The 14,610-nt window shown below is 36.8% G+C and overlaps 1 protein-coding gene across 1 annotated transcript in view; it reads right to left on the minus strand.

Annotated features, from left to right (window-relative positions):
• Window positions 1-14,610, minus strand: part of LOC143256946 (mitochondrial inner membrane protein OXA1L-like) — a 46,603-nt gene that overhangs the window by 18,010 nt on the left and 13,983 nt on the right. The window contains exons 3-4 of the mRNA XM_076514858.1: window positions 12,088-12,292; window positions 78-221 (exon numbers count right to left, since the gene is read on the minus strand). Coding sequence (XP_076370973.1) covers window positions 78-221; window positions 12,088-12,292 — 349 coding nt within the window. The remainder of the gene's footprint in view (window positions 1-77; window positions 222-12,087; window positions 12,293-14,610) is intronic.

Genomic DNA, 14,610 nt, shown 5'->3' on the forward strand with positions numbered 1-14,610 from the left:
CCCCATTGACAATACCAGGGTAAATAAAGTACTTCAAAAATTCCCAATCTCATACAGTTACTCCAATCTACTCTTACCTTCCATAGAATTACCACTTTTTCTAGCCTCAGTAAGCTTCAACTGCAGAATCTGCATTTGGGGAAGATTATTATTCAACTTGGCAGCATTCTGCTGGGCTTTAATCATCAAAGGGAACATCAAAGTTCGAACAACCAAGGTACCTAACAATATAATAGTAATTAATATAATTTTACATCAAGAAATATATTCAAACAAGATATATATTATATTGACAAATAATAATAACAATCAATTCTAAAAACACAAATAGGACATGCTCTCAAAAAAAAAGGCAATAATTAAAATTTATAATAAACAGGAAAGAATAATAAAAGTTATGCACAGATATCAAAATATTCTATCCTGCAGATGCAGTAAAAAATCACATTTTTAAAAATATATTTATACCTCAAACATATATTCAGTAAAATGCTAGCTCAAGAAAAGTCACATTCAAATTATTTGGTTAAGGAACCATAAACTATGAAATCACACTTCACCTATCACATCTTTTTCACAAATTACCAACTGTGATCTTTGATGTATTATACTACATTATTTAAAACAAATAAAAAGCCAGTTTTAATCTATCATATGACATGTTATGTTGTTTACTATTCAGGGTATTTAAATTTTTTTTCTCACAGAAATCAATTGAAAAGCTTAGTTGAGTGGTTAAGAGCTCTTATTGCATAATTAGAAATCCAGTAAAATTATAAAAGTTATAAGATACTGGGTGTTTTGTATGTTTTTAATTAGACAAAACATTAATTAAAGTAGTAGTATCATTAGTATAAAAAAATGGTTTGAGCTTCATTGACAATTGAAAATAAAGATAAAATAGACCCAAGAACTTTATTATTTTCTTATGCATATTGTTATTTTCTATTATAAAAGTAACTAAAATGTAAAACTTCAATCTTAGAAAAGATAATGGAAAAAACAAATTATGAGGTATGGTTGCAAGCAGTTTGTGTGTTGTGTCATTCAATATAGTAATCTGAACTGAGTGTTCATTGAGTGATTTTCAACTTATATGGCACGATAAATTATTCAGACATGCTTCAAATGTCAAGAAAAAATATACATGTATTTTACAAGCTTTATGATACTTTAAATAAATAATTGTGGTTTCTTGTTACAATACACAATCATTCTAGAAAGAAAAATTGATAATTTAGATTTATTTCCTAATGTTTATAGTGGTTACAAGGTTGGTCAAACCAATTGATCCCATATATTGTTATGGCAATAAAGAAAATAACAAAACATAAAAGTCTTTCTAAAACAATTACTTCATATTTATTTAAGAGGTTTTAGGAATTACACAATAGAAAATGTTTGGATTATGAAAAGTATTAATAATATTAATGTAAACATAAATTAGCACTTGAAGTAGTCAGTACTCTCACTCTATGTATTTACAGACAAATGTTTAGCAAAAATATTTTAAAATTTGATTTTTTGTTTACTAAAAATCTGAAATGTTTATTGAAAGCTTTCCAACTTTTGTGATGATACAATAAGTACTTTTATATCATTATGGTATTTGGTGGTTACAAGATTGTGTGAAATACACATCAGTCGTAAAATGGTTAATCAAGACATACATTTAAAGTTAACATTTACCTTACCTGAAAATATATTTCCAATACACATTCACTCTTTCACACAATTTAGCTGTTTTTCTCATGTATTTAGTGAAAGATATTTGCATTTTACCAGCTGTGTGAATACTCTCACCTAATTTCATGTAAATATGCACTACTGTATGTTGATATGATCATGCAACAAAAGTCCTCTACCTATAGAAGTGCAGCATACATTCATGCACAGTAACTATCCTTACACTTGTGAATCCTCATTCACTGATGAAGCAAGTAAAAAAAGTGGGGACGACAGGGTTGGGAATGTGTGTATGTGTATATATGAGTATCCATTGGAAATATACTTTCAGGTAAGAAGATAATTCATCTCTGCACACAGTTTAGTTAGAAACCTGTGGCAAGACTATGGAGGGACTGGTGCAGAATTTACTTAAATTAGCCCCATTCAGAAAGTATCTAAAGGAAGTCAACTGGGTGTGACATCTAATGGCAGGGGAACACCTGTGGGAAACTGGATCTCATCTCATCAAGAGTATACTCTGTGCTTGTATAGGAAAAGGCAAAGAAGCCAGAGTCCTATTGCAGGAACAGTTGAAATTGATGTATAACCAAGTGAGTACTTGAACAGAAGTTGTCAGACAGCCAATATATTGGAACAGAGCACTTATGGTAAGCCAGACTCTATTGGCCTAACAGGAGAAGGATATGTTAGAGATACATCACAGGTATGTAAGGAATGCTAAATTTAACTTCTAAACAGACTATTTCCAGGAGAAGGGCACAACAACTTATTGTATGTTTACCTTAACTCTACTGGACAAGACTAATGCTAAAGTAAGAGGGCATGTATTGCATGAATTATGTATCTGGGTTGTATGTGGAAGGATTTGCATTACACAAAAGGTATCATCACTGCCACACTTTTCACTGTATTGATACCCCTTGTTCCAGTGGTTAAGTTTCAGTTGATAAGAGCTCTCTATGGTCCACCACTGCATAGTTAGGAACTGGTAAATGGGAAGGGTCTTTGTACCCCATTCAATGAACAAAGGTGAATAATTTATATTAGGAGACCTTGTAAAGGTGTCCAGATCTGTATTGGTCCTACAGTCCATCAAGGATTTCTTTTTACTGGAAACAGTGCAAATAACTGCAAAACCTTATTTTCATTATTTGTATATATATATCACAATAACATCTTGTAGAATACCCTATCTCACAGTCGGCACGTACAGAGCCATGGCAGATACTATGAGTGCTTTGCATTTTGCATTATTCTGGTTTAAAGCAGACTTTAGATAAATATACCCTGGGAGTCACTGAGTGGGATCCTATATACAGGAAATAAAATGTGTATCCACCTGTATAAAGACAGTCAATAGGTTATAAAATGGCTAAGGATGGAAATCGAAAGCCTTCCAGAGATAAGACAGCTAGATGATGAAGATAGTGGATGACAAAGGAATATGGGGAAGTTCACATGCCAGCCTGGAAGATTTTATCATCAGGTTGGTGAAATTGTGTGGCAGGTGAATGTCTAAGATGTCAAATCTGATCTGAGAGATGTTAAAGAACCTACTAGTGTCCACTTGTATATCAGACAGAGGAGTTGGTGGATCCATCCTGTGAAAGTGGAAGGAGAAAAATATCAGGAAAAGAATGGGTCTTACAGTATAAAGAGGTGATTACAGGAACTCCAAAAATTATAATTTACCTATACTGAAAATGTATTTCTGATAGTTACTTACCTCTGCTCACAAGATTAGCAATTCTTCTTCAGTGTTGCTCTTTATACGCAATCTTTGTCTTTATGCATGCTACGAGCCTTCTGCTCCCCCTATTGGAAATTAATGATTTCAACATATCTCTCATATATATCATGCATCACTTCTCCACCAACAGCAATACAATTATTCATATCATGCATGTGTCTCCCTCTATACTCCTCTACCAAACTATCACTTCAAAATTTGGCAGGAAACACAAGTACCAGAGGAAAGTGAGGAGAAAAGGGGAGGAGTGTTAGAGGTGTCCTGGATGAGGAGGATGCAGTGGGATGCTCACTGATGTATGGGCCATGTCCAAGCAACAAGTCACTTTGTTTATCAGGGTATGAGGATGGTTAATAGAAGCTGCCAAGAAATCCTATACAAGGTTCCATTGATTGTGAAGAGCCTACTAAAGGGATCACTTATGTGCATGACTGAGAGGGACCACTGACATCAATGAAGACCCCATCATCAAGAGTGATAGAACTGTGTGAGCAGAAAGTAGGAAAGCTGAAAGGTTATGGTGAACTAAGAATTCCATAGAACAAAATCACAGGAGAGAAAGTTAAGCTCGACCAAGATAAGTGTCAAAAAAAGGAATTCAAATGAACAAGATACTGGGCAGGACATAAGAAGAACATCCCAAATTTGATTAATCAGCCAACCCTAGCAACCACTTGAAGAAGATGACAAGTATGGCTGACTGACTCCAGTGTGGGATGAGCCAGAAGAAGCCAATAATGCATATAATGATGGAATCACAGCCCCAGAGCCTGAAGATGACAAGTAAAAGCTCTGATCACCCAACAAAATGAAAAATTATTCCATGGTAAAATGGGGCAGTGGAACAAATTTACTGAGGCATGACAACTCAAGGAAAGGTCTCCTGTCCATATTTTTGGAGTTATGAGGGTAAGACAAATGCAAGAAGTTAGACATGGGTTATATTTACAGGAGATTTAGGGGGCTGTACTCCAAACAGGCAAAATTAAATCTAATAATTGTTGGACTATAAAAATGACAGTCTGCACAATGATATGCAAACTGATCCAAAGCCCATGGGGCATGCTAATTCTATCACTTAATTGTGACACAAAATGGTCAAGATGTATCTGAATATCAGGGAAAGGGGGAAAAACACACAGGGATAGGAAGAATGGTCATGTGGTAAAGAAAGAAATGGTTCATGGGAAATAGAGGTAAGGGATAAAACATCATGTAACCCAAAAAGTCAGTAGTAACCAAAATGACTCCTCAGGTGGGGTATAGGAAAGCGTAGCAAAACAAAGAGGTGGAAACAGGCAATCCAAGTCTATGTTTACCTGATTAGGCTCTGAATTTTCATGAGAAAGTGGGGCAGGGCCTGGTGGCAGAGATTGATCCATGTAATGTTGAATCTCTTAGCAAATAAATGCAAAGAAATCCCCCACCAGCCAGCTATGCCTGGGGCCTATGACAGAATGCTAGTCTCAGGTGTGCCCCCCCAAAGTGGTAATATGAACTTCTGAATTCATAAGTAAGAATAGTCAACCAAAAACTGAAAGTATAAATAAAAATTAAACTCCAATAAACTGACTTTAAATTAAAATGAAGAAACTTCAACGCAATATAACTGAACATCAATTTGTGAGCACATCAGAGATGAATGTGAACTTGAAACAAACAAAAGAATACATTGAAGCACAAGTGCTGCCAAATGAGAATGTATGAGTTCCATGAAAGAATATTGGAGACATGCATCCAATAAACATGTTGCACTCCTGTTGGTGGAGAAGTTATGCATGATGATTTGCAGAACAGACATGTTGGAATAATTCAATTCCAATGGAAGGGAGGAAGTACAGAGGGCTTCTGGTATGCATAAAGAAAAAGTCTGCATACAGAGGACAGCACTAAACAAGATTAGTTTGTGGAAGTAAGTACTGTATCAGAAATTAGAAATACAGGGTAAATAACCTTAAACTATCTGGATTGAGCATAGTAGTCCATCTGTGTTGAAATGATCATAAAGACAGAAGATAAAATGATAGGAAGATAAGAGAAAATGAGAAGGCACCTTCTATAGTGACAGAAGAGTTAAGAATGAATGACAGTCTGAACAGAGAAAAAAGTAAGTATGATGGAAGTGGAAGGAGAAGAATTGGTGGTACCAATGTCTGAATGACAATAACTGAGATAAGTAGAAGGAAACATGATTTTCAGAGAAAGGCAGTACTTTGAACAAGATGCCAAAGGTTCAAAAAGGTCTTGGATAAGAGCATGTAAAACCACAGTAAGATCCCAGTTAGGCAAATAAGCTGGATGAAGAACAGAGGTCTATGAATAAGGAAGGAATGGAACAGGATAAAAAGTAGAAACAACAGGAAAAAATATATCCTGCAATATCAGGAAAGGCAAAATGTGGTAGACAATATTGCCCAATAATCAGAGATGGTAAATATGGTGTGACAGATTTACTATTATATGTGTATTTTAATAACAACACTTGTTTCAGTTAATCCTTAAACAGCAGGAATTTTGTAGGAAGCAGCATCAATGATGATACCTACCATTTACGGGTTAAATATATATTGTGAAATTCTTGCCTGTTCACTAAAATTGTAGAAGTTTTTTGAGTGTAAGACTCAAGAATATACATTATAGAAAGCAAGTGTATCATTAGTATTGTTATGCAAACTGAAATTTCCAGAAACGTTCCTTATGCTTAGAAACAAACATGATGCATTGAGAGACAGTATATATTATTTGGTTTGTTACAGTTAGTATACTATAAAACTCAGAGGCTATATTTGTGATTAAATACTTATTAATTGGAAAATCAAAGATATTTGACCAGAAAAGTTTATACATTTCAAACATTACAAACCACCTAACTTCAGTGGTTTAATATGAGACACATTTTACAGATAATATATTATGTAACTTCAGCTGTGATAAATTCACATTTGATCAGCAAAGACCAAATCGAGGAACCAAACAAGACGAGCAGTAACCATCCTCTCTAAGGTCTTACAGAGACAGCTCGTCAAAGCAATCAAGATGGTAGTGTGAAGGAACCTTGGAATCTTTCCCAGGTTTAGAGAAAGGTAAGATAATAGCATGGCGCCAGGCATCAGGAAAAACATTCTCTTGCCAGATCCGGTTAAAAACAATTAGAAGAATATCAAGAGAAGCAGCAGAGAGATAGCACAGCATGTCATAGTGTACATTATCAGGTCCTACAGATGTATTGCCTGACCAATGAAGGGCCATTTTCAGTTCCACCAGTGTAAAGGGAAAATTATAGTAAAAAAGACAGTCAGTTCGAAAGGAAAGAGGTGAACGCTCTGCCCAAATCTTGATGGCCAAGAAGGTGGGGGAACAAGCAGAAGTGCTAGATATCCGGCAAAAGCTTTCACCTAGAGTATCGGCGATGCTCCGGACATCAGCTACCTCTTGGTCATCAGATAGTAAGATGGAGAGGGGGACAAAATTGTAGTGCCCACTGACCTTTTAAATCCTGTCCCATGTGACCTTGGAACTGGTGGTAGAAGATATGCTAGTTGTGAACTTAATCCAAGATTCCTTCTGGCTTTGACGTCTTACCCACCTAGCATGTGCACGGGCCTGTGGGAAAGTGATGCGGTTCAAAAGTGTGGGATATCTACAGAAAGTATCCCAGGCCCATTTTGGGCCTTCCGTGCCAAGTGACAAGCAGGATTCCACCACAGACGAAGATATCGTGGAAACGTGTCGAGGTTTTAGGAATACACTTAGCAACTGCTTGTACCGCTGCCACACAGTTGTCTATTGATGGCTGATTCACGATGGCAGGATCAAGTTCTGCGAGAGCAGTGAAAGTGGACCAGTCTACCTGATACAGCTTCCACCAGGGCACGCGGGTAGGGTGGCATCGACCACGGACAGTCTATCTCAAAAGTATAGGAAAATGATCACTGCCTAGTGGATTAGTGTCAACCCTCCATGGAAAATGGGAAAATAATGAAAGGGAGCAAACTGAAAGATCAATAGCAGTAAAGGACTGACTAGATGCATGAAAATAAGTGGAAGAATCAGTATTAAAAAGAAAGAGATTGTGATCAGAGAGCATACGCTCTACAAAGCGACCCCTCCTATCAATAACAGCACTTTCCCAGAAGGGATGATGTCCATTAAAGTCCTCCGGATTAGAAATGGAGATGGAAACTGTTCAACGAGAGCATCAAGGTCTGATTGATCATATGTTTCTCCAGGGGACAGGTAGAGAGAACAAACAGTGATGGTATGACCCAAAGAAACACGGATGGCTACAGCCTCCAAGGGTGTGTTAACTGACAAAGACTGGGTTGACACATGCTGACCAATCAAGGGTGCCATCCCTCCATGTACTTGTAAATCACACAGCCTGTCATTTCTGTACAGAAAAACTGCCGAATGGTGACTGTATCAGCAGGTTTTAGAAATGTTTCTTGTAAGGAAAGACATACAGAATGGTAGGAAGCAATCAGTGTTTTGATATCATCCAAATTAGAACGTAAGCTTCAACAGTTCCATTGTATCAAGGTGGCCATTTTTAACGATGGGTAGGTGAAGTGGCTGGTGAACCCTTCTGTTTACAACCACGTCTTTTTTCCTCACTGTCCTTAGTCGGAGGAGGTCTATCAACCTCCATGGAGCCTGCCCTGGGTCGATTGGGCAGGTCTTTGTTATTGGAAGGGGATTCCAGTGATTAAGGACGCGAACAAATGATTGTTTTGCATCTTGGAGTGGGAGAAAAAGATGTATCAGAAGAAATGCCTGTATCTGAAACTGAAGGATGTGGATCTTGAGGTTTCTTGGAATGTATGGGAGGAACAGAGATGGGTGTGGAAGTCGATTCATCGACCTTTTTAACCACGGAGGTCAAAAGGCTTTTCATTTGTTTTGAAAACGATTCTCTTGGAGGCACAGAGAGATCTGTCTGCACTCCCACTGTAGTTGTGGAATGAAGTGCAGCAGCATATGTCCGAGATGGAGTGGTGGACAGCAATTTCCAAGCCTCAGAAAAACTAATGTTATGTGTCATTTTCAAATGCTGCACCTATTTTTTCTCCAACTATTTTGGGCAAGAACAAAAGTAGGAAGGGTGAGAACCATTGCAGTTGACACAATGTGAATCCATGTCACACTCATAGGCATCGTGGTCCTTGCCACCACAATGAGCACGTCAGGGAACCACAACATGATGTTTAGAGTGGCCAAACCTCCAACACTGTAAACATATCGGAGAGGATTTGGAATGTATGGCCGTACTCTGCAAATTAGATAACCTGCCTTGATGGTGGCAGATGCACGTGGTGATGTAAATGTCAAAACGAGGTTATTTGTTGGCAGTGTAACTCCATCTTTGCGAGTGGAGATGCGCCTCACTGCAGAAACTCCTCGAGCGGAAAGACCAGCGAGAATCTCTGACTCAGGGACGTTCTTCAAATCCCTCTCAACAATAACTCCTCACGATGAATTCAAGGTAGCATGAGGAGTAACCTCAATAGATATATCTCCAATTGCAGCAGTCTTCAACATGTGGTCGTTTACCTATTGACTGTTTTCATATTTTATTTACATTTTTTGAAGGAGGATCCATAAGAAAAAGGATGCCCTATGAGGGCACGCACTGCAATGTCATGCAAGGACATTGCAGCAATGCCAGGGTTTCGTGAACACTATACCCAAACACCAGCATCAGACACAATGTCCACAACACCTGTTGAGAACTTCCAACACTGGTACTTGGTTGACTCTAACCCAAGTGGACCAGCTGATTGACCCAAGGGAGGCCACCCAAAGGCCCGCCCGTCTACAGGATTTCAAGGCCAAAGTGGTGTGTTAGGGTTGGACCCCTCAACCACCAGGATCCTCTCCTCCCCTTCATGGGTCACCACGCACAGCAAACACGTGGGTGGATGTTTAGATCCCAGAGGAAGTAAACTGAAAAAAACAGAACCTTACCTGGGACGTCCCCTCACCACGTACATGAATCCACACCAAGGGGACAACTTTGAACTTATTCAATGTGTTATAGTTTCACCATTCAAAAAAAATGAAGTTGATAAATATTTACAATATATTGAGAAGGTTGTCCAAACTATGGAATGGCCCACTGAGAAATGGATATTATTATTATTATTACAAAGTGTTTTAACTGGTAAAGCACAAGAAGGTTATTCTGCCCTTCTCTAGAAGATTGTGCAAAATATGGTAAGGTTAAACAGCTATTCTCAAAGTATACAAGTTAGTACCAGAAGCTTATCATTAAAAGTGTTGAGGTTATAACACATAAGATAAACAAATGTATATATTATTTGCTTACAAAAAAGAAGTTTATTTTGATTGATGGTGTAACTCAAGCATATTGAAAACAGTTTCTTCAAACTAAGACAATTACGTTAATTGAGAAATTTAAACATTGTGCAAGCAATGACCTTAAATCTTACTTGGATGAAACGAAAGTTGAAACAATACAGGAAGGAGCTGCTCTTTCTGATGATTACACTTTAATACATAAAACTACTTTTCATATGAAGAAGTTCCTGTCATCTCAGCAAAAACATGTATCTGTTCAATCCATTAAAGTTGAGGATTCTTCAAATAAAATTCAGCTTCTCTAGCTCGAAATTTTCTTGAAGACAGGATATATCTTTATCAAAATCATCAAGGCATGTTTGCCATTTTTGTAAAATCCTGGTCATGTTGTATCCAATTGTTGGTATTTGAAGAAAAAAAAAAAAGGAGGCAATTCTCAGTACATTTATGTTCATACATGGATGTAGTTCCACCAGATCATCCCAATCTCGTTGATTTGGCCACTGATTAAAGGAATATGTATTGCTTTTAAATTCAAGTTCTGCCACTGGTGAATCTTTTATTGCTAAAGGTACTGAGGGTGGCTTTGTTAATATTCCTCTTCATAACATTTATTTAACATCAGACCTAGTTTCTGGGACTAGTTGTGGTTGGAGTGAGACCTAGTCTGTCAATTAAGGGTGTATCATTATTGTTGGGAGACAGTTTGGCTTGGAAAAAGTTGTTGCTGAACCCAAAATGGTTAGAGAGCCAATAACTATTTCAACTAAGAATGATATTTTCACTAACGAGAATCCCAATGTGTTTCCCTTCATGTGCTGTGACTCAAGTTCAGGTTAAGAAATTAAGCCAAAAACGTAATCGAAGGATGATATTATATATTTGCCTCATATATTTTTTTGAACTGACAGGGACATTGTAAATAGATGCCCTACTGGCAATTCCTTGATGAGTCATAATGATGGACGTGAGGTATCTAGTTCACCTGCTGAAGTTCCGTTTGATAAAAGTAACTGATTGTTGAGCAAGAACAGGATCAGCAGATCTCTTCACTATTTAAACATGTATTCCCAAACGATGAACTAGAGAAAGTTCCAAGTGTTTTTTTTTCAAAAAATGATGTCCTTTATGAGAAAATGAAGAACATCAAATGTGCCAACTTCAGAGGGCTGGGCTGCAATTTGTCAGAGCGTTGTTCCCAGAGTATATTGTTTTGAAATATTAAAAGTTGCCCATGAATTCCCATAGGAGGTCATTTAAGTGTCAACAAAACATATGACAAAATTATGACATTTCTTTTGTCCAAAAATTAGGCAATATGTTTCTCCATTTTGTAAAACTTGCCATATCTGTCAACTGGCTTGAAAACCTCACCAGAAAATTCCTGTTGTTCCTTTGAAACCTATTCCAGTTCACAAAGAACCCCCCCCCCAATCATATGATTGTTGTACTGGGTTTTTACCAAATGGTCTTGAAGTGGGTACCTTCTTGATGTAGAACATGATCTGTGATATTGTCTGAATGGAAAAAAAAATCTAAAAGAAGTGGCAGGAAATGTCTGCATGCCTAATAGGAAGAAAGAAATCTTAGAGTTATGATATGTAAAGAACAATCTTCCAAGAACTAGGTGCCTCAGGTCAGATTATCATTTAGAAAAACTTTACAACCTGAAGATGGGAAAGTCTGGCCTAGAGAACTTTAAAGAAACACTAGACGTAGCATTGGATCAGTCTAGCCACCAAGTTAGTTCTTCAAGAAATAAAGGAGGTGGCTAAAAAGAGAGATGAAATTAATTGCTAGTAGTAAAAGATATTTTGTAGGTATGAGAAGAGAGTTGCAAACATTTATAAGCTACCCCAAACAAAAAGCCTTGTGTGGAAGAAGGAAAGTGTGTTGGGAGGATTCTACCTGGAAATGAGCAAGGAGAAGTCAGTTGTCTACACCACAAATGAGTTGGGAGGAGGAGCACCTCCTCTTAAGTGGTCTGCAAATTCCCCATCGAAAATGTTTGGAAAACGGAGGTCTCCTCTGAATGGTTTGATGCTCCCTTGCAGTACTGTATTCAATAAAACAATTATAAAATTCATTGGTGCACATGCAACATCAGAATAAATTGCACTCAGAATCTATTTAGTGAGGCATGGTCTCATAGTATCCCCTCCCATTTCTTGTACATATGGTGCACAAAATACTTTTGGTATTTGGATAATTAGAATTATTTGCTAAATGTCTGGTTAGTTAAACAATTATGTTCAATTAAACATATCTATTAATCAAACCTCTTAATGAACAGTTGTAGTGTTATATGGTAAACCAAATATTTATCTTACCTAATACTATTGATAACCACCAAGGGACACCTGCAGTAACATGAAGATAATCAAGGCAGTTTTGAACAAGACCAACTGGTGTCCAACCTCCAAGTCCAATATTTTCAAGGGTTGATTCTACCTCTTCAAGTCCATATTCAATATCAATGTCCTGTTTTGGTAGTGAAGGAGGATCAGGAATATATCCAGGCAAACCATCACCTCCCTTATGCAACAAAGAAAAAAAGATGTTCTAATTAACCTTAGTTACTTAAAAAAAAAAAAAAAAACTGGGAACTATAAGATGTAATAGTTAAACTCATAGAATCATCTATAACGCCAATGTATATACTATGGGCTTTTTTAACTCTTTGTTTTTAAAATTATTTTTGCACCAAATTTCTTGCGGGTCCATGACTTTCTTGGTTACAAAGTCCAAAAATACAATCAATATAATTAGGTAATTAGATCTATTTGCTAATTGATTGGCTCATTAATCAGTTATGTTCAATTAACCCTTTTGCAACAGGCTACAGGTCAAAGCCCATGTCATCATGTTTGGAATCAAACTGTAAATTATAATTCCAGCTTTAATATTATATACGAGTTAATTTCTTATTTTAAAAGTAATTATTAAAAGAATACACCTAAGTATAGATTTTTAGTCAGTCATGTGGTGTGCTGAATGCAGTACTGTTTAAAATTAGATGTATGTGAAGTCAAAATACTAAGTATATAGTTTCATTCAAATTAGGAACTCAAATTACTAACACTGACAAGCTAGAATATAAAATAAGAACTTCATTTTTTTTCTTCTGAGATATGGCTTATGTACTGAATCAAACACAGTGGCCCTGTTCAACTATGTTAATAATGAAGTATATGTATACATATACACACATGCACACAGATATCCTATTCATATTTATAAATCTCCTGTCACAATTTTTTAATATTTTTGAGTATCAAACTCTTTTAAGTAAAAATGCTTCAACTCTCACTAAAGTTAAAAGCTGCTTGATTTGAGTGTAAACTAGTCTACTTAGACTACAAGCACATGAATCAACAAATCCACAGTATGTCACTACTGACAGCCATCTTGTATTCAAAGTTCACATTTTCCTTACCTAAAAATTGATTTCTGATAAATACCTCTCTACAGAATAAAAAGTTATAGATTTGGAGCTAATGGAAGTGGGGAAGTAGAATGATTGGTTCTGAGGAGACATTATCTATTTGAAATACATTTTCAGGTAAATAAAATCTTGACTTCAAACTATATCGTTCACCTTTCCACAGAACAAACAGCTAGAATCAAAAACTAAAATGATGGAAGAGGAATCAATGAGAAGTACGATATTTCAGAAATGAGCTCCTTCCTAAGGCTGTAGCAACAAAAAGGAAAAAGTCAGTGTGTGTCTTCTACAAACTGGAAGAGATCTAGTGGGAGCAGCACTCAACAAAACACTGCACCCATCTAAAGCAGGAAATACTCTTTGCTCAATCCAAGTGATTGTTTAGAAAAGTTCTGTCAAAATAACTTTCTGCTTGTTACTAAACTATTACAAAGGTGGGCAAAATCTGAAGGCTTCTCAACTATCATATATATCCCAAGTGGTCAACAGACTGGATATGTTGTGTGGCTAGAGTAATATGCCAAGCATGCAGTTAAGAAAATGTTCATGAAATACTTAAGAATAACACAGGTTCAAGGATGAAATATCCCAGACATGCATCCTAAGGAGAATTGAATGTCAAGCTGGCTGGTCATAATTACTTAAAATCCAGTACTGTAATATTAAGAGGTAGACTGTACTACTCTGCCAGGCTGACATCCCTGTTCTACTTGTGATCAAAGGATGCATCCACCTGGTCTCACACTAGTGTGAATGCATAACCTCAAGGGGAACTTTCCTTATTGACCCCCTTTCTCTGTAGTTTGGTACAAGGGAAGCAAAGTTTCTCCTGCTCACTAGAAGAAATTGAAAGGGAGGAATTTGCATTACGGAAAACACCTGAAAGGTACATAGACTGTGTAACAAGTCACTGTAAATAGGAATGACATGACTTGTCCAGCTGAATATATGTATAGCCACTCTTTTTTGTTGTTTGTCTGTTACAGGTTGGAAGAAAAAAACAACATACACTCACACATATATACAGCACTAAAACAGCCTTGTGGAAACCCCATCTCAACAGCAGATATTGCACAGGAGCAAATGCACTAAACACTTTGTTATAACCTACTTGATGGACAGTTTGGGATAGAGAAGAATTCCCTGTAAGGCTACACTGGCTACTGAGGAGATGGGAAGTTCCTATGTCCTTTTATTTTACACTGAAGACCAACACACCTACTTAATGTCTCTGGGAAGATTGGAGAATAATGACTGGTGAGAGAAAAGTCCTAGATGTTGATGAAATTACAATATGATGTAAATAATGGGATACAAAGGCATCTGGAATAATCTACATTCCTGCTTGTAAGATTTTGTCCAAGGGCTAGAGGGTTATCATTTACCAGGGATAAGAAGCTGTGAGATG

This window comes from Tachypleus tridentatus, chromosome 7 (assembly GCF_004210375.1).
Source record: "Tachypleus tridentatus isolate NWPU-2018 chromosome 7, ASM421037v1, whole genome shotgun sequence".
NCBI lineage: Eukaryota > Metazoa > Arthropoda > Merostomata > Xiphosura > Limulidae > Tachypleus > Tachypleus tridentatus.